This window comes from Camelus ferus, chromosome 2, assembly GCF_009834535.1.
Source record: "Camelus ferus isolate YT-003-E chromosome 2, BCGSAC_Cfer_1.0, whole genome shotgun sequence".
Lineage (NCBI taxonomy): Eukaryota > Metazoa > Chordata > Mammalia > Artiodactyla > Camelidae > Camelus > Camelus ferus.
In genome coordinates, this window is record NC_045697.1 from 91507202 (window position 1) to 91534391 (window position 27190).

Here is a 27190-nt window from a genome sequence, read left to right on the forward strand (position 1 = left end):
TGTATATAACAAAATATAGGCTCTGTGGTATAAAATATCAAAGGATTAGATAATCTCCACAATTCTAGCAAATATTAAAAGAATAAACAATTGTGATGTTAGGTTAGACTATTAATGTCATGTAGAAATAGGATTTCTTAATTATGGAAATCAGTCATCATTTTATTCTGGAGTACTTTAATACTGTTTTAAAACTAAGAAGTCACATTATCAAAAATTTTAAGTGAATAGAAATTCTAAATGTTAACATAAGTAAAATAGGGAGAAATTTATTTAATAATTTTTTACATGGTTAAAGGAGAAAATTTTAAAAAGAAGAATGAGATCAAATAAACTTACTTTTGATGGCACAACTCCACTCTTAAAGACATTTTTCATTAGGTACTAATAAGAATTAACAGGGTAACTAAGCAAAATGAAGAAAGGAAAAGAGGAAATACCTGGGATGTCATAATCCTATTACTCAACAATAAGGTAACATAAAATTCCAAGAAGGAAAAGAAAAGAAGAGAAAAAGAAAATAAAAGTGAGAGAAGAAAAAAGGCAAAAAGGCAGAACTGGGAAGACTAATTGTACTTCTTTCAGGAAAAAATTAAAGGGAATTTAGGTGCACCAATTTAGGTGACTGATGGTCAATCAACTAACAAGTGGTTCTTAGTATCCTATTATTTTTAAGGATTTGGGCTATTCATCTGTCTAACAGTTCCACTATTTTCTTTATATACCTAACCGTGTTCTAGATGAAATACTAAGAACAAAGCCTAAGTCCTACTCTTGAGAAGCTAACAGTCTAGATTACTCTCAAGAGATCTTACTAAGGACCCAAAGAGTATTTTCAGATTAGAATATATTTCAGATAGCTGTTAATTTTAGATCTCTAGAAACTACTATGAATGCTCATGTCTTGCTATTGAATGTGAAAGAAAAAGACAGATAAAAAGCAAAAAGTACTGCCTACCTATTTTTAGTTTTTTCTTATTGATTTGCCTTAGCAAAAAATAAATATTATTACTTAGTGTGACACTTTCTAGTTTATATAACAAGGGCACTAAGTGGATATTTTCACTTACCATTTCTATGTTCTCATTAGTAACATGAAGTTGCTTGGTTAGTTGTTGAAAATTGGTCAGCTGATCCTACAGTAGGAAGGTAGAGGGGTACATAAATAGCATTTTGTTTACAGCCCATATTTAAAATTAAACTAAAATCATGTCTAAAATCATTATGCCTAAGTCTAGAAGACATCAGTTATATTCCTTCTAACAATTATTGTGTGAGTTAACAGTTGAAATGAAAAAATAAATTTTTTAACAATTACAAAATTAAACAAAGTGATAACATGGAAACTAATATAAGAATCTATGTTTTATGTGAAATCATTATTTCTAGAACTCAATCCATTAATAAATAGATATGCTAGAAAGACCTTACCCAATACTGAAAAACCACATTCAAACCTATTTAAAACCTACAATATAAATCACAGTCAAGGAGTTATTGTGCCTTTCCCCTCTTTAAAATTCTCATGGCTTGAATGACCCACAAGTTTTAAATTTTTTGATTATCTGTTACAATCTGATTCAACATTATATGAGCAGATGACACAAGGTTAGGAAGGGTTGCTATTATATCACGTAACAGAACTCAAAACTGATAGGTAACTAGGGAAATAAGGACAAAGTATTATTTGTAAAGTCTTGCACCCCCTGAAACCCAACCAAAATCCCCCCTGCAAAAAAACCAAAACGCTAACTGCATAGCAATAGCATAAGACTGATCTTATTCAGGTAGAAAAATACTCCAAAAACCTAAAGGCTTAGTTGTTTGACCTAAATGAAGAAACAGCCTTAAAGAACATACTTGTATTAGAAATGGTTTCTAGATCTCAGGGTAAGAGTTATGGCTTAGACTACATGAGGGTTATTTTCAAACCAGGGCATGTATGAAAAACTCATTTTGTTAACTGCAAAGCATCATTAAGCATTATTATGACTTCTTTAGGTAGAAATTTCTGGTTATAATAATAATAATAGGAACAGTCATAAACTGGAATTTGAAAAGCCTATAAATGAGAATTGAAGATAGGCATGATAACTAATATATTTAAACAGATGCCTTCTCAAAATCCACAGGAAAGGGATAAGAATTGGAATTACTCCATAGTTTTCAATATACCTAGCAGAAAAAGAATCAACGGAAAGATAAAGGAGTTAGATTTTCCAATGGAATGGATGGTCATGTGAGATAGTGAATTCTTGTCAACAGAGGTATAAAGCAGAAGATAGATGCTCATTTTGAAAGAATATAAAATGATTCTTGCTTTGAATAGAAAGAAGCCCTTAAAAGCCATTAAGATTCTTTCCTATTGTAAAATCCTATTCTGATTAATTTATGTTAGACAAACTTCACATGAATTTTAGTAAAAGGTCATATTTAATGTTGTTAACATTTTCATTTTATATGGCATTGTCACTACATTTGAGTAGGCTTCTTCATTGTCCATAATCTAATGAACAGTTTTTGTCTTTTTTAAGCCAGGTAGAAAATCAAGAACATGAAAGCTTTGGAGGTCCATTTACACATAATAATCTTACAGGGTGTTTCTCAGCACTAATTACAGCTTTCATTACTAATCACATTTTAAAACCCAGTGTATACTAGGCACATAATTATCTTATGTGTTCAAGAGACTTCTAACCATCGAAGACCTATTTACTGCCAACATAAATAACACAGTAGAGATTCAGGCATTCTTTCCAAACAATTTCTCCAGAATGCAACTTCTTACTGATATATAAGAAAACCATGACATACAAGATTACCTTTTGTTTTTGACTTTCTACTATATGAATCTGGGCCTCAGTCATATGTTCCTGGTAAAGTTTCTGCAGTCTATTCAACTCTTGAGAAACAGTCTGCCAGAGTTCCACAGCCTGAGTTTTTTCCTATTAAAAAAATTTGAGAACTCATTAAATTATTAGTAGGCTATTGCACAGTACAAATGAATCATTTTCTTTTACAGAAGGAATTCTTGTATATAAAGACACAAAATAAAAACAGAACTTATATAAAGATGGTACAGTCATAATATTTTTGATTAAGTTTATTAATAATTATAAACTCAATTATTAAACTTAAATTTAGAAAAAATCAAAAGATAAAAATTCCTTAGTTTGAAATCTTCTTTTTATTTGGATTTCATAATTAAAATTAAAACCCTTCAATCAGAGGTAGACGTTTAAACCACTCTCCTTGTTCCACAAGAAAGTGTAAGCCACAGAAATATCTAAAAAAAACTTCCTTGGTAAAGTATAAGTTTTTTTTCTGACTGCAAAAGTAATAAATGTTTATTGTAGAAAATTAGGAAAATACAGAAAAATAGAGAAGATAAAATAATCTGATAGTTTTAACACCTGATATAATAAATACTGCTAACATCTGAATACAATCATCTTTATAAATGTTGGATGTATTCTTGTTTATAAATAGGATTTGGGGGAGAATTTTGTATTTTTTTTTCTTTTAACAAAATTGGGAATCATATAGTGTGCTGTTTGTATTGTACTATTTTCACTTGGCAGTTTATAAGAAGAATTTTCTCAAGTCATTAATTCTTTCATTAGAGCAATTCTCAAAGAGTGGTATGGGATTCCCAGAAGACAAAATTATGTTCATAATAATAGAAAGACATTATTTGCCTATTTCACCCTCATCCTCTCATAAATGTACAGTGGAGGTTTTCAAAGTTTATGTGATGTGATGTGTGATGCTGTCACTGCTCTGGTGGCTACCGAAATGTATTCTCATGCTCCCATTTATTTTAAAAAATCTTAGTTTTAATTAGTAATATGATAAATACCCCACAAAAATAAAAAGCTCTTTTAAGTCCTCAATAATTTTTAAGCATCCTAAGGAGGGATCCTTAACCAAAAAGGTTGAGAAACTCTAAGCTAGCATACAGAAAGCGTTTTTCTCTTTTTAGAGAAGTGGAAACTAAGGTTCAAGCTTTTGGCCTACAGTCCCTCAGCAAGTTGTTGACAGAGTCAAGAAGAAACCTCTTTGTCTCTGAAATCCAAGCTTTTAAATCCCAGGTCAGCGATAATCCTCTCTCAGTTTTAGTAAGCAGGTAAGAAGGTGTAGTGAAAAGATAACACATTTTTGGAACATAATGAGTATATACTTAAAATACATGTTTATAAGTTTAAAGGAAACTATTGCTGAGGTGTAACATGCAGCCAGAAACACACAAATCATGAATTTGTATACTAAGTGAACCCATGTAACTGGGACCCAATTCAAGAAAGAGAACATTATTACCAGCACCTAGAAGATGCCCTGCTCTCTTCCAGATACCATGAATCTCCCCCAAAAGAACCATTATTCTGACTTCGAAAATCATTGATTAGTTTTGCCTAAAACATACACAGTCTTAAAATTTATAGACAAAAGCAAATCTGGAACCATTAGACTTGGGTTGGATTTCTAATCCTGACTGAATAACCCTGGACAGTTTATTTTATTTCCTTAATAATCCTGGACAGTTTATTTTATTTCCTTAAGACTTTCTTTTCAATAGAATGATCATTAAAATGCCTCATACTTCAAACGACTGCAGTTTTCCAAACCTGCCTGACGATAAGAATCATCTGGATTACTAGTTAGAAAATGTAGATTCTCCTAGACCAGTGGTTCTCAAAGGACTAGCAGCACTGCCATAGGACCTGTTAGAAATGTAAACTGAACCATATCTCAGACTTCCTGAATCAGAAGCTTGGGTGAGGGGTGACAATCTTTATTTCAATAAGCTCTCGGGTGATTACAATTTGAGAACCACCGTACTAATACATAAACCCATCATTTGGAAAAAATGTTATTTCAGTGACTCCATATTTTTAGATTTTTAAACAACTTCAATTTTTAAATATCAAAACAATACTATAATACTATAGTTTCTTAGGACAGATTGCTAGAATCTATGTGGTATCACCATCTAATTGGTCAAAGGATATGAACATTTCTAGGGTTCTTTTTGCTAAACTTTCCTCCAGAAAAAATATTACAAATCACATTTTTATAGAACAAAATACTCCAAGCTAAAAATATTAAGGTAGGTGTATGATAGTATATTAGTGCTCTCAGCAACCAAAGCAATTACACTTGCTCTACACAGAAACTTTTGCACCTAATTTTAATTCTTCTTTGTTTATCTTGCTGTGAAATAATGATGATGATAAAAATAATAGGTAGATTTATGAACTTACATATATGCTGGGCATTATCCTAAGTGTTACATGGGAATTTAAAAATTTAATTCCCATAAGAACTCCATAAGATAAGAATTATTATAATCTCCATACATAAATAAGGAAGGTGAAGCACAAAGAAGTTCCCCAAGATCAAAGAGCCAGAAAGTAGAATGGAGACCAAACTCAAGACGTTTGACCAGACTTTTCTTCCTAAAGCCTGTGCGTTCCACAAAAGCAGAAGCCAACATTCTTCACTGTATTATCAACATGAAGCACAGTGACTCGTATCTCATAGATACCTAGTAAATATTTGTGGAATGAATGAAGATTATTTGTTAAATTCTCTGCATTTATTACTTTAATGAAGCATAATATAATGAAGAATTCTCTTTTCTCTCAATTTTCTACTATAAATTGTATTTCAGTTTTTATCTGTTCAGTTTGGATTCAACTAGTCTTCATGCATGACACAAAGGTCTTTCAATCTAGTGATGAATACAAAAACAATGTGTTTCATCAGAACTTAAAAAACAAAATACATAAACATGTATGTATAAATAATAGGCAGAATTAACATTTGATATTATTGTTTATGGATTTATTAACATTTTCTATTATTCATACTTTACAAAAATGCCTAAATTTTCATACTGTTAAAACTTCATATTTATATACAAAGTACATTGGGATTTTGTGGGAAAATTTGTTTTGAACACATCTGTGTTTTTTCTTTTTGACTGCTCAAACTTGAACCTCACCAAATCTTCTATGAAGTAATAATCCAAAATGCAGCAAAAAAGTAGGACCTTCTTCAGAAACATAATACAATACTAAGCAAGATACAGATGGAGATAGGCAAAGAGAGGAGAAGCTAAGGGAGAAAAAGGTGAGAAATGAGAACAACTGGATTTAAAAAAATAATAATTTTCAAGTTTTAGTAAAATTTAGCATTGGAAATTATAGCGACAAAAGTACTACAGAGAGACGATTTTTAGAGACAGGATTCTTTTTCATTTTGTTTCGTTTTTTGAAACTACAAATCTTACCCAGTTTCGCACTCCACTTTCTTTTTATAAATTAAACTAATTTTTTTTGGTTTTACTGAGGTATGACTGACAAATAATCATTGCCTATAGGTAAGGTGTACAAGAGAGGGTTATTTTACGTATGGTCTGTCAGTACTTTTCAGGAGTAATAAGAAATGTTTATTCTGCTACAGCTTTCAAAAGAGAGCATTAATAAGTCTAAATTATTTTCATTTACTTCTATATCAACATTAATAAATCTTTCCTGAATACTATTCTAGAACAGAGTAAAAAACATGCATTCCTAATTATTTTTTTGCCTCTACTATGTTTTCAAATTCCTTCTGTTTACACATTAAAAAAGAATTCTGGTGCTACACAATGCTCCATTAAGTAGATACAGCCTATCTGATTGACTTAAAATATCACTTTCAAAAGCAAAGAATTCCAAAACCAAAATCCCAAGGAATTGAAAAGAAAAAGACTTTTCATAGATAATCATAAAATCAAAATCATGATACAGAATTTCTAATCTCCATTTATAAAATGAAACTGAAGCACAACTGCTAAGTAGAAAAATGGGATTCAAATCCATACAAGATACAAGATACCCAGGGATAGAAAATTTTAAATTAGAATTAAATTCCTTTACTTATAACCAAAAAATTACAGTGCTAAAAACAGGATATATACAACATAGCTTACAAATATTTCAATTACTGTGAGGAAGAAAAAAAGAGAAAAAGTCTAATTCTAAAAGAAGTATAACTTTAGAAAATTATAATTCTAAAATCTTTGAAAATTGAAGAAAACACACTATCAGAAGAAAACACAAAAAATAAAAAATGTAAATTTAGGCAAGTGGATAATTAATTATTTTCTTTAAAAATTTTCTTTGGCATTAAAATACTCTATAACACAAAAAATTATGCCAAAAGCTAGCTTTGCAACTCAATTAAAATATATATATGGCAACTACATTTATAACACTGAGAGTACATAGTGCAAAAGTTTTGTTATCTGTCAACTATTTTGCAAATTACAGAAAATTATTCCATTAACAACTTTGATATTCTGTTATTATCATTAATAAATAATGATTAACACAGATTTTAAGAAACTGTTTATTCAAGATATAATTCAATATATATATAATCACTCACTTGATTGGCCAGTTGCAGTTGTTCTTGAAGATTCCTGACTGTTTCATCATCTGTATATATCTCATTCCCCATCTCTGTGCCAAAGGGAAGGGCATCCACTTGCTTTTCAACGGCATCTTTTAATTCACTGTGCAACCTTTGGAACAAACAGTTAACACAAAAATAATCTAATTTTAGTAACAGGAATTACTGTTTCAAGGTTAAATAAATAAACAGTGGGGTCTAATCATTCTTTACACAAAAATCATCGTTAAGTCAACCTCAAAATTTACAGTGTTTAATCACCATTAAATAATGTGCTGTAAGAAAAAATATTATATCACAATTTTGAATGATTTAAATTGGTCATAATTAATTCAAGCATACATAATTCAGTTTGTCCTAGGAAGATTTTAATTTTTCAACGAAGTAAAATTCAGAAATTATACCTTTTTAGTGGATGAAATAACTCATTCAGAAAAAATTTAAATATGATAGTAATTTCATCTAGTTACTTAAATGGAAATGGGATTTTTCTTTTTTTTTACTGAGGTATAAACAATTTACAATGTTGTCAATTTCTGGTGTATGGTACAATTCTTCAACCATACATGAATATACATATATTAATTTTCATATTCTTTTCCACCATAAGCTACTACAAGATATTGAATATATTTCCCTGTGCTATACAGTATAATCTTGTTTATCTATTTTATATATAACAGTCAGTATCTGCAAATCTCGAACTCCCAGTTTATCCCTTCCAACCCCTCTCTGCCCTGCAACCACAAGTCTGTATTCTATGTCTGAAAGTCTGTTTCTGTTTTATATATTAAGTTCATCTGTCTTTTTTTTTTTTTTTTTTAGATACCACATATGAGTGATATCATATGGTATTTTTCTTTCTCTTTCTGGCTTATTTCACTTAGAATGACATTCTTCCATGTTGCTGCAAATAGCATTATTTTATCATTTTTTATGGCTGAGTAGTATTCCATTGTATAAATATACCACATCTTCTTTATCCAGTCATCTGTCAATGGATATATAGATTGTTTCCATGTCTTGGCTATTGTCAATAGTGCTATGAACACTGGGGTGCAGATGTCTTTCTAAAGTAGGGTTCCCTGTGGATATATGCATAGAAGTGGGATTGCTGGGTCATATGGTAAGTCTATTATTAGTTTTTTGAGGAATTTCCATACTGTTTTCCACAATGGCTGCACCAAACTGTATTCCTACCAACAGTGTAGAAGGATTCCATTTTCTCCACAGCCTCTCCAGCATTTATCATTTGTGGAGTTTTGAATGATGACCATTCTGACTGGTGTGAGGTGATACCTCATTGTAGTTTTGATTTGCATTTCTCTGATAATTACTGATATTGAGCATTTTTTCATGTGCCTATTGATCATTTGTATGCCTTCCTTGGAGAATTGCTTGTTTAGCTTTATTAAGCAGGAAATGGAATTTTAAACCTTGTAGTATTGTTTGTTATTTTCTTCACTGTGCTTCACAAAACGCATCTGACATCTAACTAGTTCAAGTTAGATGCTGACTAAACGCATCTGACATCTAACTAGTTCAGCTAGAGCTGACTAAAATTATTCATGGTTATGAAGTCAAGACTAGAGGCTTTCTTTTCCAGCACATTCTTAATAAGCTTGATCATAACTATGAAACCTTAAATTCAACTTTAATCTTACATTAAATTATATTTCATGCTTTAAAATTTTTAAAAAAGCATAAAAAGGTTCAACTTAAAAGACTAATTAGATTTTTATATCAAAATTATATGAACCTAGAAGGAAAAACATTTCATAACATTAGAAAAATTTGAAAACAATTTATATTATAAGCAGAAAATATTATTATAAACACATCTCAAGATAAAAATTTTCCAGAGTTACATCCATCTCTCTAAAATAATTTAAACAGAATTATCTACCAAAGGAAAAAATCTTCTTTGAAACTAGAAAAATCCAATCTTAATTTTAAAAATATATTTATTGAAAACAAAGTTCATCAAATACAATGAAGCTCATAAGACAAATACCTCATCAAAAACAAGAAACTTCATTACTCCCTAAAAAAAGGACAACTGCTAATTATTCTGTAACGAAAATTTTTTTAAGTACTTAGAAGTATCAGTAACATAAGGTTCTTACTTTTAAATATCTTATAGTATTAGAAGTACTTACTCTCTGATATAAAATGACATTTGCATAAGATAAAAATTATCAATACATAAATATAACAAGAGTTTAACAAAAAAGACATACCAAATCTCAGAGAAAAACCATTAATAATGCTGTAATGTATTTTCTAGCAGAGTTTTTACTCTCCATTAAAAGTGGACACATTGCTATTATAATCTGCTTTTTAAAGTGTATTACTGAAACAAAAGCATTCTCCCATATTATAAAGTTTTCTGTAGATATTTTAAGGATGGCATAATATTCCTTCTTTCCCACCATACAAATATTTCCATCTTAATCAATTTAGCTGTCCGCTAATACTTTTTAACTAACAATGAAATGAAACTATATAATAGTAAAATTATATTTATTTAGTACACCTATTTAAAATTACAAAGTTAAGAATTAAGATATTTCCTTTCTTTGTAACAAAAAAAACTTATCATTTATAACAAACAGTAAAGTTTTAATCAAAAGTAAGACAGTTTTTAGTATTTTGGAAAAATGTTTTGAAGGTCCCAAACAATAATTTTAAGCCATTGACTATAAACATCACTCCCAAGATTTTGGCTTGCAAGGTCACTTTTTAAAAACTGAAGTATAATTACCCAGGACATGTTTCACAGAACTAGAACAAATCATGATCAAATTTATATGGAACCACAAAAGACCCAGAATTGTCAAAGCATTACTGAAAAAAAGAAAGAGGCTGGAGGAATAACTCTCCCAGACTTCAGACAATACTATAGAGCTACGGTAATCAAGACAGCATGGTATTGATACAAAAACAGACATATGGACCAACGGAACAGAATAGAGAGCCCAGAAATGAACCCACTAACTTTTGGTCAACTAATCTTTGAAAAAGGAGGCAAGAATATACAATGGAATAAAGACAGTCTCTTCAGGGAGAGAAGCAAGATGGAGGAGTAGGATGCTTGTAGCTCACCTCTCCCACAAATTTACCAAAACTCACATCTACGGACCCACTCAGCCAACCAGAGCACCTGCCAAACTCCTATAGAACACTGCCCTCTTCGAAAGACAAAGACGCCAAAAATCTGGTAGGACAAAAGGAAAAAAGAAAGAAGAAAAAGCAAAACAGTGCGGGACCGGTCCTGCAGGGAGGGAGCGGCAAAGGAGGACTAGTGCTCATTCACTGGGTCTCCCTCCTCCAACGGAGAGGTCAGCGGGACGGAGGGGTAGCCTCCGAGGTTCAGATCTGCCCAGAGCACCCCTTGTCCGACAGAACTAAGTTAAACAGGCACAGAGGGTCCCTGTGACACCCAGCCCGAGATGTGAGCTGGCAGCTGGGGGCCAGGACAGGCTGCCCGAGCTGGTGGAGGACTGGGGCGGCTGCACTGAGGAAGCCCTGGGGGACCGCAGGGTGCTGTGCGCCATGGCTGGGAGGGGATACGGAGCAGAACAACCTCGGTCCCCCATAAATTGAGAAAAAAGCAAAGCAACACATCTGGTGTGCCCTGGGGGGAGAGGCGCTGTAGCCTTTGTCTCCTCAGACCACGGTGCCATTACTGGTGCTTCTCGCGAGAAGAGAGGCAGGGCGCAGACACAGCTGCCATATCCTCCTGTGCGCAGCACCTGGTCGGGGTCGGAGCCGGGGCCAAGCCCTGACTCTGCACCCGGGGGCTCCACAACCTCCTAGGCAGGACTGAGACTTGTTTACAGCCCAAAGTAGGTAAGATCTTTCTGCCCTGGCACCTCAGAGAACTCACACTGCCAAGACAAACAAGGAGCTGAGATTTGTCACGGAGCAGGGGCAGGGCTGTTCTGAGTCTTTCCTAGCCCGCCTACGGAGCGCCGACCCGAGGTGGAGCGGGCAACTGCACAGAGAAGCAGAGCAACTGGCGCAGGCAGAGGGCGAGCAGCGACCCGCCATCCTGGCAGGAACGCAGCACCTGACCACGGTGCTGGGAGGGGGCGTGATCTGCCCACCTGCCTCACCTGAACACAGCATCTGATTGCGACATCGGTAGGGGGAATGACCCACCTGCCCACCATTGCCACAGAGATATGAGCAATATGAAGAAGCAGAGGAACTACTCCCAATTAAGAGATCAAGAGAAATCCCTTGAAAGCATGATCAAGGAAATAGACATTGATGACCTACTAGATCAAGATTTCAAAAAAGGAGTAATCAAAGTACTGAAAGAAATAAAAGAAATAGTGTTTAGAGATATAAAATGTCAAAAATGAAATAGAATTTATAAAGAAGAACCAAGTAGAATTAGTAAACTCATTTGCTGAGATGAGAGCTGAACTAAAGGCTGTACAAAGCAGGCTAGATAATGCAGAGGAACGAATAAGTGACCTAGAAGACAGGACAACAGAAAGCACCCAATCAAAACAGCTAAGAGGAAAACAAATAAAAAAAAATGAAAACAATATAAGGGATCTATGGGATAATATAAAGCGTGCCAATCTATGCATAATAGGGGTTCCAGAAGGGGAAGAAAGAACAAAGGGGATTGAAAAGGTCTTTGAAGAAATCATGACTGAAGACTTCCCAAACCTAAAGAAGGAATCAGATATCCAAGTATAGGAGGCTCATAGGGTCCCAAACAGGAAGAACCCAAACAGAAACACACCAAGACATATCATAATCAAGATGGTCAGCGTCAAGGATAAAGAAATGATCCTAAAGGCAGCAAGAGAAAAACAAAGAGTGAGTTACAAGGGAACCCCCATAAGGCTCTCAGCTGATTTCTCTACACAAACACTACAGGCCAGAAGGGGGTGGCAAGATACATTCAAAGTCCTGAGTGAAAAAAAGGTGCAGCCTAGGATACTCTATCCAGCAAGGCTATCCTTTAGAATAGAAGGAGAGATAAAGAACTTCACAGACAAGCAAAAACTAAGAGTTTAGCAACACGAAACCCATGCTAAAAGAAATACTGATAGGTCTACTCTAAATAGAAAAGAAGCAGGATGTTACAAAATGAGAAACTTCTAACTGGAAAAGTGATAACTACCATGAATTACAAATAGAATAAACACAAAATTGTAAAAGAAGACATCTAAATCATTAAGAGTGGGAGAGGGAAGCAAGGAAAGCCATTGTGGAAAACAGTATGGAGATTCCTCGAAAGACTAGGAATAGAATTACCATATGGCCCAGGGATCCCCCTCTTGGGCATATATCCAGAAGGAACCCTACTTCAAAAAGACACTTGCACCCCAATGTTCATAGCAGCACTATTTACAATAGCCAAGACATGGAAACAGCCTAAATGTCCATCAACAGACAACTGGATAAAGAAGTGGTGGTATATTTACACAATGGAATATATTCAGCCACAAAACCCAACAACATAACGCCACTTGCAGCAACATGGATGTTCCCCGTCATTCTAAGTGAAGTAGGCCAGAAAGAGAAAGAAAAATACCATAGGAGATCACTCATATGTGAAATCTTAAAAAAAAAAAAAAAAAAAAAAAAAAAAGAACATAAATACAAAACAGAAAACAGACTCACAGACATAGAATACAAACTTGTGGTTGCCCAGGGGTAGCGGGGTGGGAAGGGACAGACTGGGATTTTAAAATTTAGAACAGATAAACAAGATTATATTGTATATAGCACAGGGAAATATATACAAGATCTTGTGGTAGCTCACAGTGAAAAACAAAATGTGACAATGAATATATGTATGTTCATGTATAACTGAAAATTGTGCTCCACACTGGAATTTGACACAACATTGTAAAATGACTATTACTCAATAAAAAAAAAATGTTAAAAAAAAAAAAAGACAGTCTCTTCAACAAATGGTGTTGGGAAAACTGGAGAGCAGTATGTAAATTAATGAAGCTAGAACACTCCCTTACACCATACACAAAAATAAACTCAAAATGGATCAAAGACTTAAACATAAGACAAGATTCAATAAACCTCCTAGAAGAAAATACAGGCAAAACATTATCTCATATACATCTCAAAAATGTTCTCCTAGGGCAGTCTACCCAAGCAATAGAAATAAAAGCAAGAATAAACAAATGGGACCTAATGAAACTTACAACCTTCTGCACAGCAAAGGAAACCATAAGCAAAACAAAGCAACAACCTACGGAATGGGAGAAAATTTTTGCAAACAATGAAACCGACAAAGGCTTGATCTTCACAATACATAAGCAGCTCATACGACTTAATAAGAAAAAAACAAACAACCCAATCCAAAAATGGGCAGAAGACCTCAACAAGCAATTCTCCAAGGAAGAAACACAAATGATCAATAGGCACATGAAAAAATGCTCAATATCACTAATTACCAGAGAAATGCAAATCAAAACTACGATGAGGTATTACCTCACACCAGTCAGAATGGCCATCATTCAAAAGTCCACAAATTACAAATGCTGGAGAGGCTGTGGAAAAAGGGAACCCTCCTACTCTGCTGGTGGGAATGTACTTTGGTGCAGCCACTGTGAAGAACAGTATGGAGATTCCTCAAAAGACTAGGAATAGAATTACCATATGACCCAGGGATCCTGCTCCTGGGCATATATCCAGAAGGAACCCTACTTCAAAAAGACACTTGCACCCCAATGTTCATAGCAGCACTATTTACAATAGCCAAGACATGGAAACAGCCTAAATGTCCATCAACAGACAACTGGATAAAGAAGTGGTGGTATATTTACACAATGGAGTACTGTTTAGCCATAAAAAGACAACATAACGCCATTTGCAGCAACATGGATGTCGCTTGAGAATGTCATTCTAAGTGAAGTAAGCCAGAAAGAGAAAGAAAAAATAACACATGAGATCGCTCATATGTGGAATCTAAAAAAAGAACACAAATACAGAACAGAAACAGACTCATACACACAGAATACAAACTTGAGGTTGCCAAGGGGTAGGAGGGTGGGAAGGGACAGACTGGGAGTTCAAAATTTGTAGATATTGACAGGCATATGCAGAATAGATAAGCAAGATTATATTGTATAGCACAGGGAAATATACACAAGATCTTGTGGTAGCTCACAGTGAAAAATAATGTGGCAATGAATATATGTATGTTCATGTATAACTAAAAAATTGTGCTCTACACTGGAATTTGACACAACATTGTAAAATGACTATAACTCAATTAAAAAATGTTAAAAAAAATTTTTTAAAAGTATTTTCCATAGCTGTAAAAAAAAAAAAGCTGAAGTATAATTGACTCACAATGTTCTATCAGTTTTAGGTGTACAACACAGTGATTCAATGTTTTTATACATTACAAAATGATCACCACAGTAAGTCTAGTTACCATTGTCACCAATGTTATTACACTATTTTATTGTCTATATTTCCTATGTTGTACAGTACATCCCTATGACTTATTTTATGACTGTAAGTCTGCCTCTTAATATACTCCTGCACTTCACTTATCCCTCAACCTCTACAAACCCCCTCTGAAAACCACTTGTTTGTTCACTGTTTCTATAGCTCTGTTTCCACTGTTATGTTTATATGCTTCATTTTTAAGATTGCACATATAAGTGAAATCGTATGGTATTTATCTTTCTCTGACTTATTTCACTTTGCATAATACCCCCTAGGTCTGTCCATGGCTAGTTTTCATTCTTTTTTTAATAGCTGAGTAATATTTCATTGTGTGCGTGTGTAAACAGATATAGATAGATCTGTGTCTACATATATAACACATCTTTTTCCATTCACCTATCAGTGGACACAGGCTGATTCCATATCTTGGCTATTGTAAATAATGCTACAATGAACACAGGAGTACATATACCTTTTGCAGTTAGTAGTTTCGTATTCTTCAATGATGTGGTAGATTAATTCTTAATTTTTTAAGGAATCTTCATACTGTTTCCCATAGTGGATGTACCAATTTACACTTCTGACAACAATGTACAAGTGCTCTCTTTCTCTTTTCTCCACACCCTAGCCAACAATTGTTATTTGTCACTTAGAGTAATAGCCATTCTGACAGGTGTGAGGTGTATCTCAAGTGGTTGTGATTTGCATTTCCCTGATAATTAGGGATGCTGATCATCTCTTTATGTGTCTGTTGGCCATCTATAAGCCCTCTTTGGAAAAATGTCTTCAGCTTCTCTGCCCTTTTTTAAAAACAGTTGTGTATTTGATGTTGAGCTGATTTCTTTGTATATTTTGGATATAATCCCTTATCAGATATATCATTTGCAAACATCTTTTCATTCAGTAGACTGCCTTTCCATTTTTGTTGATAGATTTGCTGTTCAAAAGCTTTTAAGTTTGATGGAGTCCCATTTGTTTATTTTTGCTTTTGTTTCCCTTGCCTAAAGAGACTGATACAAAAAAATATTGCTAAGACTAATGTCAAAGAGCTTACCACCTATGTTTTTTTCCAGTTTTGGGCTTTCAGGTACATTTAACTCTTTAATATTTTTGAATATGGTGTGAAAAAGTAGAAAATAATTCCATTTGATTCTTTTGCATACAGCTATCCAGTTTTCCCAGAACCATTTATTGAAAATGCTCTCTTTTCCATCATATGTTCTTTCCGCCACTGTTGCAGATTAACTGACCACATGAGTACGGTTTATTTCTGAGCCATCTATCCTGTTCCATTGATCTGTGTATCTGTTTTTGTGCCAGTACCATACTGTTTTGGTGACTGTAGCTTTGTAGTATAGTTTAAAATCAGGGTGTATGATACCTCCAGCTGTTCTTCTTTCTCAAAATTGTTTTGACTATCTGGGGTCTTTTGTGTTTCCATACAAATTTTAAAATTATTTGTTCTAGTTCTGTGAAAAATGCCACTGGTATTTTGAAAGGGATTTCATTTGTTCTTGATATTAATTCAATCTATGATCATATATCTTTCCATTTGTTTGGATTGTCTTCAAGTTACAAGTTCAGAGGCCTTGCCTTCCCACTGCAGGACCACAAACTGGGAAGACTGATGTGGGGCTTGGACCACTTGCTTCTTAGGGAGAACTTCTGTGACCCATTTGTGGGTCACCTACCTCAGGATGTGGGTCTTGACTACACTGTATTTCTGCCCCCTCCTTCCTGTCTTGTTTCAGTTTCTTCATCTTTAGTTGTGGAAAATCTTTTCTGCTAGTCTTCAAGTCATTCTCATTGATAGTTGCTCTGTAAATAGTTGTCATTTTGGTGTGCTCATGGGAGGAGGTGAGTTCAGGGTCTCCCTATCCCATCATCTTGGACATACCTTGCAGGGTCATTTTTATAGTCCTGCATTGTCATGTCAAACAAGAACTCCCTAAAGTAGTTTATTTTTATTTGTTTTGGTATCTGAAGTATTTAGGGAAGGGGTGTCTAATCTTACAGTTTGCAATTCTGTGCTGTCTCTTGTTCAGTATGTCCTGATTCTTCAAATGTATTAAAATGTTTAAAACCTAATAATGTGGAATTGCATACTATTATGTAATTATGCTATTGCTAACTTCCATTATTTAAACCTGACCATGTATACATATTTACTACATTTATTAAAAATGATACTCTTTTGACTTTGCAATCCTTAACTGCAATACATAATTAAAAGCAGGATGTCGCCCTAATGACAGAGTTCACTTTAAAATCTGACATTTCAAGTTACTAAAAGTGCCTTTTAATAAGCTCAGAATCCATTTTTTCTCACTTCCCTATTGCACTAAGAATAAGTACATTCATGAGAAATAACCACATTACTATTAAATAGCAGATTTTTACAAGACTGGATGCAAAAGACCTGGACATAAAAGGAAGAGTATGGAGTCAAATATAGGAAACAACTAAATCATTAGCTCAATCATCGGGCATTTATGCCCAATACAAAATACAAACTTAATCTACATACATTGGTGATTCAAAAATCTTAGTAATATTCTTCACTACAAAGATGATAACTTGTTTAATGATTATCTTGCGAAAGAAGAGTATATCATAAAACGTTAGAGTCAGAAAAAGTTTCTCATGGCAAAAAACACAAATAAATGAGAAAAACTGAAAATACAATTAAGAGACTTGCATATAAGAATGCAAATAAGAAATGCCAAACTTTAAAAGAGCCTATGCTTTAAATGAAATTAAAACTAAAAAACATGTATTTCATTTTTTGGTTTAGTTATACAAGTCAACAACAAAAGATATATCAGGGTTCAGCCCAGTTGTATGAGCTTTGAAAGTTAAACTTGGGATAGAATAAAACTTTAAACATTTTTTAGAAGAAAATATAAGGGAAGATCTTTCTGACCCCAAGCTGAGGGAGGATTTGTTAGAGACACAAAGACCAACAACTGTAAGACAAAAGATTGTTATATTCAACTACCTTAAAATTAAAAAAAAAAAATTCTGTTTACCAAATATTTCACAACCTGAGAATAGACATCTGAAACATAACTATTGTCTAGCACATTGAATGGGCCATTGGCACTCATTCTTCATTCCCATCCCTTTCCATATCCCAGCCTCTATCATAGTGGCTAAAGTCTAAAACTATGTTTCCCACATGTCCTTGCAGATGAAATTGTAGATGGGATTAAAGTTGCACCAGTAAGAAGTACTTGAGGGGGATATGGAAGGCAGAAGTGAGCTGAGAACATTTTTCTATTGGTACAACAGATGGTAGACAAGAGTGCCTCTTACAGTCAGTACCCCACACCCCGCTTTCCAGTGTCAAGTGTCCAGATTCATGGAAATGATGCTGTAGTGGTAGCTACAGAGATGGTGGCAGCAGCATTAACTCCTGACCTCAGAATCTCATCTAAGGTATGACCCTAAAACCAACGATCTTACTACATAGTACTCAACTGTAATTGACTAAATTCCTTCTTATTTGAAATTTGTACAATGATTACTGCTTACATTGATTGGTACACCAACAAATATTCAGATTACATAAAGTACTTTGACAATTTATTAAGGAAAAGATAAACAAATAGAAAATTGGAAAAAGAAATTAACAAGCACTTTGTCAGAAAGCCATATGGGTAAATAAATACATGAAAAATGGTTAATCATACAGGTATTCAGGAAAATGTAAATTAAAACCACGATGAAATACCACCTAGGACTCAAAATAACAAAAACTAAGAAATCTGATAAGAGCAAGTGCTGATAAAACATCTGAATCAAAAAGAACTCATAAATATCACCGGTGGTATGTAAACTGGTACAGCCACTTTGAAAATTAAGTTGGCATTAATTGCAAAATTGAGTATTCACAGAACATATGACTCAGCAATTTCATCCCTTTAAACTCTTGTAATTGTGCATGGTATTGAGTGAAATAAAAGTCTCAGAAGACTAAACAACACCATTTTAGATACTTTAAAAAAATGCAAAACTAAATAATATATCATTAGGAAAAAACGTACCTATAAAAATTTTTATAATTCCCTTGCTTTTAAAAAATAAAATTCAAAATCGTATTAACCTATGGCAGAGGGAAGGAGAGGGATGAGATGGGGAAGGAAAACATGGATAGGTGCACCAGTATTGGTAACATTTTAGCTCTTAACTGGATAGTGGGTTGACAGATTTTTGTTCTATCAGTATGTTTCCTAACATACATATATGTTATATACTATACTATTAATGATTGCTAATATTTATAAAGTGTTTATTAGGTATCCCTATTTTACTTTATTCCAATCTAATAATAGATTGTTATTATCTCCAATTTATAGATGAGGAAACTAAAGCACAAAGAGGTTAAATAACTTGTCCAAGGTCTTCTAAGTAATGGAGCTAGGAGTGAAACAGGAAATCAGTCCAAGACTCCACACTCATGACCAGTATACTACATGAATAATATATCAGATAAAAATAATAAAAGCCACCTAAGAAAAGAAGAAAATAATAGTTAATTGACCTACCTTTCATTTTCCTTGATGACATTTTCAAGCTGTAGTTTCATTTCACCTGTCTGTTTCTGAAAGAATAAAATATCGTTGTAGGAAAACATTTTCCACATAATTAGATCTGAAATGGATTAAGTAGTCCATCCATCTGCAAGTAACCAGATATGACTCTAGTCTACAGATAAGAAATAATTATTCTTCACTTCTAACAAGCAATATTAAATATAGGTATTTTCATGATATGCAGAACATGATAAAACACTTGGAATAGAATATAAAAGTATTTTATATAAAATTTACAAAATATTTATAAATAATTCCTATGATTTCTAGATGTTTATAGGAAAACAGATGAAAGATATTCCTCAGTATGTCACCATAACAAATACCAGATGATATCTAGACTTTGAATGTATATCTTAATTAATCGATCTTAGGTGAAGCCCATCTAAGTGCTTTTATTTCAAAAAGTAAAATGTTTATAGTGAAAAGAGAAAATAGAGATCTTCCTTAGCAGTAATTCATTCAGTCTCTGATCACCTTTTATTAATTGTCAAAACTCTCTGCACTATACAAGGCTGCCAACGTGGTTGCTAACACAAATTTTAGTAGGAAAGATGATAAAAAGTCACTAACTGAAATATAAGTAAGAATAAAATACACACTGTAAAGGAAATGAGATGAAGGTACGATTAATTTTCTTTGAGGGGATAAAGGGATTTTAGATTTCAAGATTAAAGGAAGGGCATTTCAAGTGGGGAGAAAATGAAGAAAAAAACATTAGATAACAAGGCATATAGTGAATTCTCAATAAAAGTAAATGAGCAGATGGAGATCAGAAAGGAGGGCATGTAAAATCATACTTAAAACAAAACTGCAACCAATGCATGATATATCCATTAGTCTTGATTGGGTACTCTAGGTTATAGGAGAAGAGACAAGCCTAGAGTGAACCTGGTAAGGGAAGGGTGAAACATGCAATGCTTCAAGAGAAGCTCAAGGCAGCTTGGTCTAGGAAATCAGTAATAGCCAATTACATACAAAGCTGCCTTGAAAGGTGAACCTTTCCCAGGCCCCTGCGGCGTCTGGATCACAATTAAACTAAAAATGAATAAATTCACTGCCAGATAACTGAGAACTGACCATACATGGAGTGATGCAATGAGAGAAAAAACTGGAAAGGCAGGTGGCAGGTCTTGAATGCCATGATAACTAAGAGGCTTGGATTTCACTGTAGCAATGACCTCCATTTTGTAATTTTAAAAATAATGATCTTCAAAAGTTGCAAAAATATTAATGCATCTTGAAAAATATATATTATTCAAATAATTATGTAGGAGACATGCATAAACTAGGATTAAAGTTGGATCATTACATATACATTACATTACAACAAAAGGCACATTAAAAAATGCTCAATATCACTAATTACCAGAGAAATGCAAATCAAAACTACGATGAGGTATCACCTCACACCAGTCAGAATGGCCGTCATTCAAAAATCCACAAATGACAAATGCGGGAGAGGCTGTGGAGAAAGGGGAACACTCCTACACTGCTGGTGGGAATGCAGTTTGGTGCAGCCACTATGGAAAACAGTGTGGAGATTCCTCAAAAGACTAGGAATAGACTTACCATATGACCCAGGAATCCCACTCCTGGGCTTATATCCAGAAGGAACCCTACTTCAGGATGACACCTGCACCCCAATGTTCATAGCAGCACTATTCACAATAGCCAAAACATGGAAACAGCCTAAATGTCCATCAACAGGTGACTGGATAAAGAAGATGTGGTATATTTATACAATGGAATACTACTCAGCCATAAAAACCGACAACATAATGCCATTTGCAGCAACATGGATGCTCCTGGAGAATGTCATTCTAAGTGAAGTAAGCCAGAAAGAGAAAGAAAAATACCATATGGGATCGCTCATATGTGGAATCTAAAAAACAAAAACAAAAACAAAAACAAAAACAACAAAAAACAAAGCATAAATACAAAACAGAAATAGACTCATAGACATAGGATACAAACTTGTGGTTGCCAAGGGGGCGGAGGGTGGGAAGAGATAGACAGGATTTCAAAATTGTAGAATAGATAAACAAGATTATACTGTATAGCACAGGGAAATATACACAAAATCTTATGGTAGCTCACAGAGAAAAAAAATGTGACAACGAATATATATATGTTCATGTATAACTGAAAAATTGTGCTGAACATTGGAATTTGACACATTGTAAAATGATTATAAATCGATAAAAAATGTTTAAAAAAAGTTGGATCATTACAGTCACACTAAAGATTCTATACTGTAAAATATTTCAAAATAATTAATAGTTGGAAGGAAACAAAATTTCAGCAGTATGTTCCGTATCACCAAATTTTCCCCTATTATTTGTATTTTCTGGAAGAAAATCTTTCATATAGAGAATTATAGTGATACTTGTTTTCAAGATATACTATTTTTTGATTCAGTCAGTAAGATAAATCATAAACACTACTTCTAACCAATAAGATCTATGTGAGTAACTGTTCTTAGAAGTAGCTGTCAACATCTTTTCTCTCTGTAAAAGTAGCAACTACTCTTATCATAGCCCTCTGGGCTTTCTACTACAGTTTCTTCTCTCTTGTAATTAATTCAGTAATCACTCTTAGATGGAGGATGCCAAATAGAAAAATGAAGTTAAACACCTTAGTAAAATCGCTGATTTAAGAGAGAAACAAATCAGAGAGATTACAAAAAATTAAAAATTTAAAGTAGTTTAATTTTAAGATAACCAGCTATTCCATTTTATAGTAAACCACAAGTCATAACAATTTCGAGAGAATGAATTCAGCAGAAACTTTAGACTCACTAGTCCTAAAAATAAAAGCAAAATGCCATTTGTGCAAAAGAGTGCTTTCTGTTGCTCTTTGGCAATTAGAAAAAGAAATTACTATGGTTGGCTCAAACTTAAATGACCACAGGCTAAAAAGCAAACAGTAAAGACTAGGAGAAGACAATTATGACAAAACAGAAGCTGCAACTTAAAAGAAAGGCTTGTTTTTGAAATCTAGGTCTAAAGGATCACTTTATAAATAAATTTATTAGAAGATTAACCTTGGAAATGATAATATAAATAATTTCAAATGTAACAGAAGAACTTACATCTATTTTTAGAAGCTGTAAGCATTATATGTTCTTTCAGTAAAGCTACATATCTATCCAGTAATTTATATATAGATTGTTAAACCAGATCTAATAATCTTGTTCCAATAAGCCCTGGCATTTATTCAGTCATCCAAAGCACAGAGTAGATTTCTTTCTTTCTGTCCATGTATGAAGAGAAAAGAAAGTAAGGGAGCAAATAAAATTCTTAGCGTCTATCATATCCACAGCCCCATTCTAAGGAAATCAGTCTTAAGGGGTTGTTTTTATATCATGTTGTTATACTTTCTTCCATTTGCATTAAATTAAGTCAACCCTGGTACCTTTGTCACAACTGACTTGATCCAGGGTATCTGAGCCAAAAACAATGATGAGTATATTCAAACTCTAGGAAAGAGTGGTCATCACCTCCTGGTGGGTTTAGCTTGAGACATAAGAAATGTTTCTGTTGTATGATTATCCAATAATCAGAAAGATCAAAGTTTAGGAGGAAAATGTAAAAAACATTTTCAAATCAAAGAAACATTATAAATATCATGTATACTCTAAAAATGTAGCTCATTGAAACTCAGATTTTATCCTGAACAATGCTGTATTATGATTCTGGTTCTCCATGTATCCCATCTTAGAAATTTTGAGATTCAGAATGACAACCTGTCTATATAGACAGCTTTCTTGGTTTCTTCACTTCCTTCAATTCTAAAATCCTCTAAAGAGGATTTCAGCAAAAAGCTGCCACAGCTTAAGTCTATATCAGAAGTACATCAAAGCATCTAAAATCTGATAGACAGATATCTGAAATTGAGGGAAAAAAATATATTCTCCAAATAATGGGAAATATAAGTAAAATGAGGGGAGAGAAAGAGAGATCTAAAAGGATGTGAGATGGTTTGGGGTCTTTCTGGGGTAAAAATCAAGATGTAAGCAAATAATAATGAGATAAGAGATGCTCCTACCAGATACCAAGAGCAAGGAAACAATGGATCAAAAGACAAAACCAAAGACAATCTTGAAAACATACATGCAAACAGACAAACACGCACACACTCTTACGCTCACAGAGAGTCAAGAACTGATTAGTTAGTTACAGGTAAATCTTTTCTTCCTCATCAATGTTTTTGAAAAGAAAGGGAGTCTATTTTTCTTTTTTTATAAGAAAATATTATAAAAAGATTGATAACGATGATTTCATACCTGATAATATTTCAGCTGCCCATTTAGCTCTTCCAGACGCTTATCATACTCAGTAATAAGAGGAGCTAAAAAGCTAAAGAAAAATTACAAAGTTAAAAGATACATATTCTGTTTAGTTTAATAAATATGTAACATGAAATAAATTAAACATCAGAACTTTTATTCTAATTTTATCCAAAGCAATCAATACTTTGCCTTTTTCTTAAACCAGAGGTTCTCAACCTTAGCTCAGTATTTTAGGCTGAATAATTTTCTGTTATAGGGGCTGACTTGTGCACTGCAGAATGTTTAGCAGCATTCCTGGACTCTACCCATTAGAAGTCAGCAGCACCCTTACCTCCCACAGCTGTGACTAAGCAAAAATGTTTCCAGACATTGTCAAGTAACTGGAAGGGGAAGGGAGGCAAAAATCACCCAGCTGAGAACCACTCTTACAGACTATAATACTAGCTTTTTTTCCTTTGTCAATTCAATGACAGATCACTTAAACCTAATTACACCAGACCATAAAATAAACATTAATAACACTAAAAGGATTATTTTAACAATAATTAAACATAATTGGCGGGGGGAGGTATAGCTCAGTGGTAGAGTGCATGCTTAGCAAACACAAGGTCCTGAGTTCAATCCCCAGTACTGCCACCCAAAAATAAATAACTAAATAAACCTAATTACCCCCCCAAATGAAGTTCTGCTTCTTAAAGCAACAACAACAACAACAACAACAAAAGACTAGAAATTGACACAACTTTGTAAACTGACTATACTTCAATAAAAAATATATATATACAGGAGGACAAAATTAAGAAAATACTATTTTTCTGGTAACTCAACGTCACCTTTGATCAACGATTGAGTTTTCCAATGTGTCATCTCCATCTCTTTTGAAGACAGCTTTCTATAACAGAAAATACTGCATCTTAAAACTTTGTTTTCATTCACCACTCTAACCAAAACTGACAGTAGTTTAAAATTAAATATAATTAAAAATTTTATAGCCTTAAAAAATCTATTATTGCACTTTCAAAAGAGAGAAAGAGAAAAAAATAATCATCTTAACTGATGCTTTAAAAAATGTATTTGGTAATTTTTAACACTTATACATAATAAAAAACTCTTGGTAAACTAGAAATAGGAAACATCAGAAGTACTGCATTAAATTCAGTAATACAAGGCTGCTCACTATTACTGAGAAAATTCAACGTAACACTAAAGGTTCGTCAATGGAATCTGTTGGGTGGATGGTGCTAGGAGAGCTAAAGGTTGAAAAGGAAGATACAATACTAACCTCATTTACAGACAATTTGACCATTTACCTAGAAAACACTATACATAATCTACCAATTATTCAGACCAATAACAATGCACCAAGTCACCAGATAGAAGATCAGCAAAAAGAAACAGCTGCTTTCCCAAATACCAGCATTAAACAAAATGTAATAGGAAAAATATCGTATTCCCTACTATACGGCAGTACTTAAAAATAAAATTTTTAAATGTTGTAATAACTTTACTGAAAAATTAACTTTATTGAAGGACTTAAAAAAAGGGAACTATATCATATCCATGTGTGGAACAGTCAATATTATAAGTACATCGATTCTTTAAAATTCACTGCAAGTGCAATGTAATTCAAAAAAAAAAAAAGCCAATGGAATAATTTATGAAACCTGATCTTAAACAGATATTAAAGTTCCCATGCATGAATAAATGTGCAAGAATAGCCAAGATCATCTGGTCAAAAAAAAAAAAAAAAAAAAACAACAAACTGTAATACTAAAGTAATTAAAACAATATAGTACAAACACAGAAACAACATTATAGAAAATTCAGAAATAGACACAAGTACTTATGGAATGTTGTATACAAAAGAAGTGAAATTATAACTGATGGACAAAGTACTGCTTTTCAATACTAGTGTTGGGCAAAAAAATAAAAGTAGATTCCAGCACATACCAAATGGAAAAATAAATTACAGTTAGATTAAAGATTCAAATGTTTTAAAAAATACTTAACAACTATTGAAACAAAATGTATTATTAACCTTGAAATAGAGAAAGCTTTCTTAAGCTCCAAAAATGCAGAAAATTTTGTCTGTTTTGTTCAATATTCCAAGCATTGCCTGGCATTATCTCACTCAAAATACATTTTCTAACTGTAAGACATCAGCAGTTAATAGCTATAAACAGAAAGACTAATATATTTTACAATATCCAAATTTAACAGTTCTATACAGCAAAAGATACCACAGCAAAGTTAAAAGGCTAGGGTCATTTTTAACATGATCAAATATGAAGTATCTAGTATAAAGTATGGTGAAACATTCAAACACAAGGAGATGTACAAGAATGTTCAGTGCAGCTTTTACTGTAAGTTTTTTAAAAATCAGATAAATGAAAAATACAACAAAATCCCATTAGGTCAAAGAATGAACAAACACGGCAAAAAGTTAAGAGTGAACAAAACTGGGTGGTGGCTATACAGATACTAGTTTTTACTATCCTCTATACTTTGATGTATGTTCAACATATATACATTTTAAATATAGGGAATAATATATCTAAAGCATTTAGCATAATTCCCGAACATGGAGAGCTTTTAGTAAATCATAGCTCTTTATTTTTTTAATTTCTCTTTTCTGAATATGGGGGTAAAAAAATCTATTGGCTAACAAAGCTATATAAGAATTCAACCAACATGGGAAGGATTAACTCTCTCAAAGCAAAACCTCCATAGATGTGTTCACATCACTCCAGAAGAACTACAAAAGGAATTAGACTAAAAGAAAGGTAACCTTCCAGAAAGAAATTGATGAGTTAAAGAGTAAATGCATCCAGTAGTCTATGTAATTAACTCAGGGAGTGGTTTGCTCAGTTCTAGAGCAATGAAAAATTTATTGTATTTTTTAAAGAATTAATTAAGACTCAAGTCCTATTTTAACTTTAAATTGTTCCAAAACTGGTTTAAAAGCTTCTGGATATAACTAAATACAGTTGACCCTTGAACAACTCAGGGGTTAGAGGTGATGACTAGCAGTCAAAAATCCACACACTGGTATCTCTGCCTCAAAAACAAAGGAATTGACAAATACTCAAGGGTAGGAAGCTGAAATAATCTGGATAGAATTAGGACTCAAACTTTAGTTCTTTTGATTCTACATATTGTGATATCTAAGCTAACGAAAAGCTTTCCATACACTTAGTTAATTTAAAGATCTGTAAACTGAAAATACAGGTACTATATTTACTGAAAAAAAGCTTGCACCTAAGACAACTCTTGCAGTTCAAAGTTAATTATAGTTTAAACTTTAAAAGTATTATTTCCCAAATTTCTTAGAATTTTTTATAAAATCAAAATCAGCTATCAATGTTATGACTGATAGTTGGAGATGGATGACATTTTG

The 27190-nt window shown here is 33.2% G+C and overlaps 1 protein-coding gene across 12 annotated transcripts in view; it reads right to left on the reverse strand.

Annotated features, from left to right (window-relative positions):
* The window catches only part of SCLT1 (sodium channel and clathrin linker 1), a 168631-nt gene that overhangs the window by 123829 nt on the left and 17612 nt on the right, over positions 1–27190 (reverse strand). For 11 of the 12 annotated variants that reach the window (XR_004313715.1, XR_004313714.1, XR_004313717.1 and 8 more), the window contains 6 exons: positions 24627–24685; positions 23788–23860; positions 19452–19507; positions 7435–7570; positions 2823–2945; positions 1071–1136 (listed from right to left, as the gene is read on the reverse strand). Coding sequence is in view for 6 of the 12 variants with exons in the window: in XM_032463381.1 (XP_032319272.1) it covers positions 1071–1136; positions 2823–2945; positions 7435–7570; positions 19452–19507; positions 23788–23860; positions 24627–24685 (513 nt within the window). In the remaining 6 variants the exon portion in view is untranslated. The remainder of the gene's footprint in view (positions 1–1070; positions 1137–2822; positions 2946–7434; positions 7571–19451; positions 19508–23787; positions 23861–24626; positions 24686–27190) is intronic. The other variant, XM_032463394.1, reaches the window with a different exon arrangement.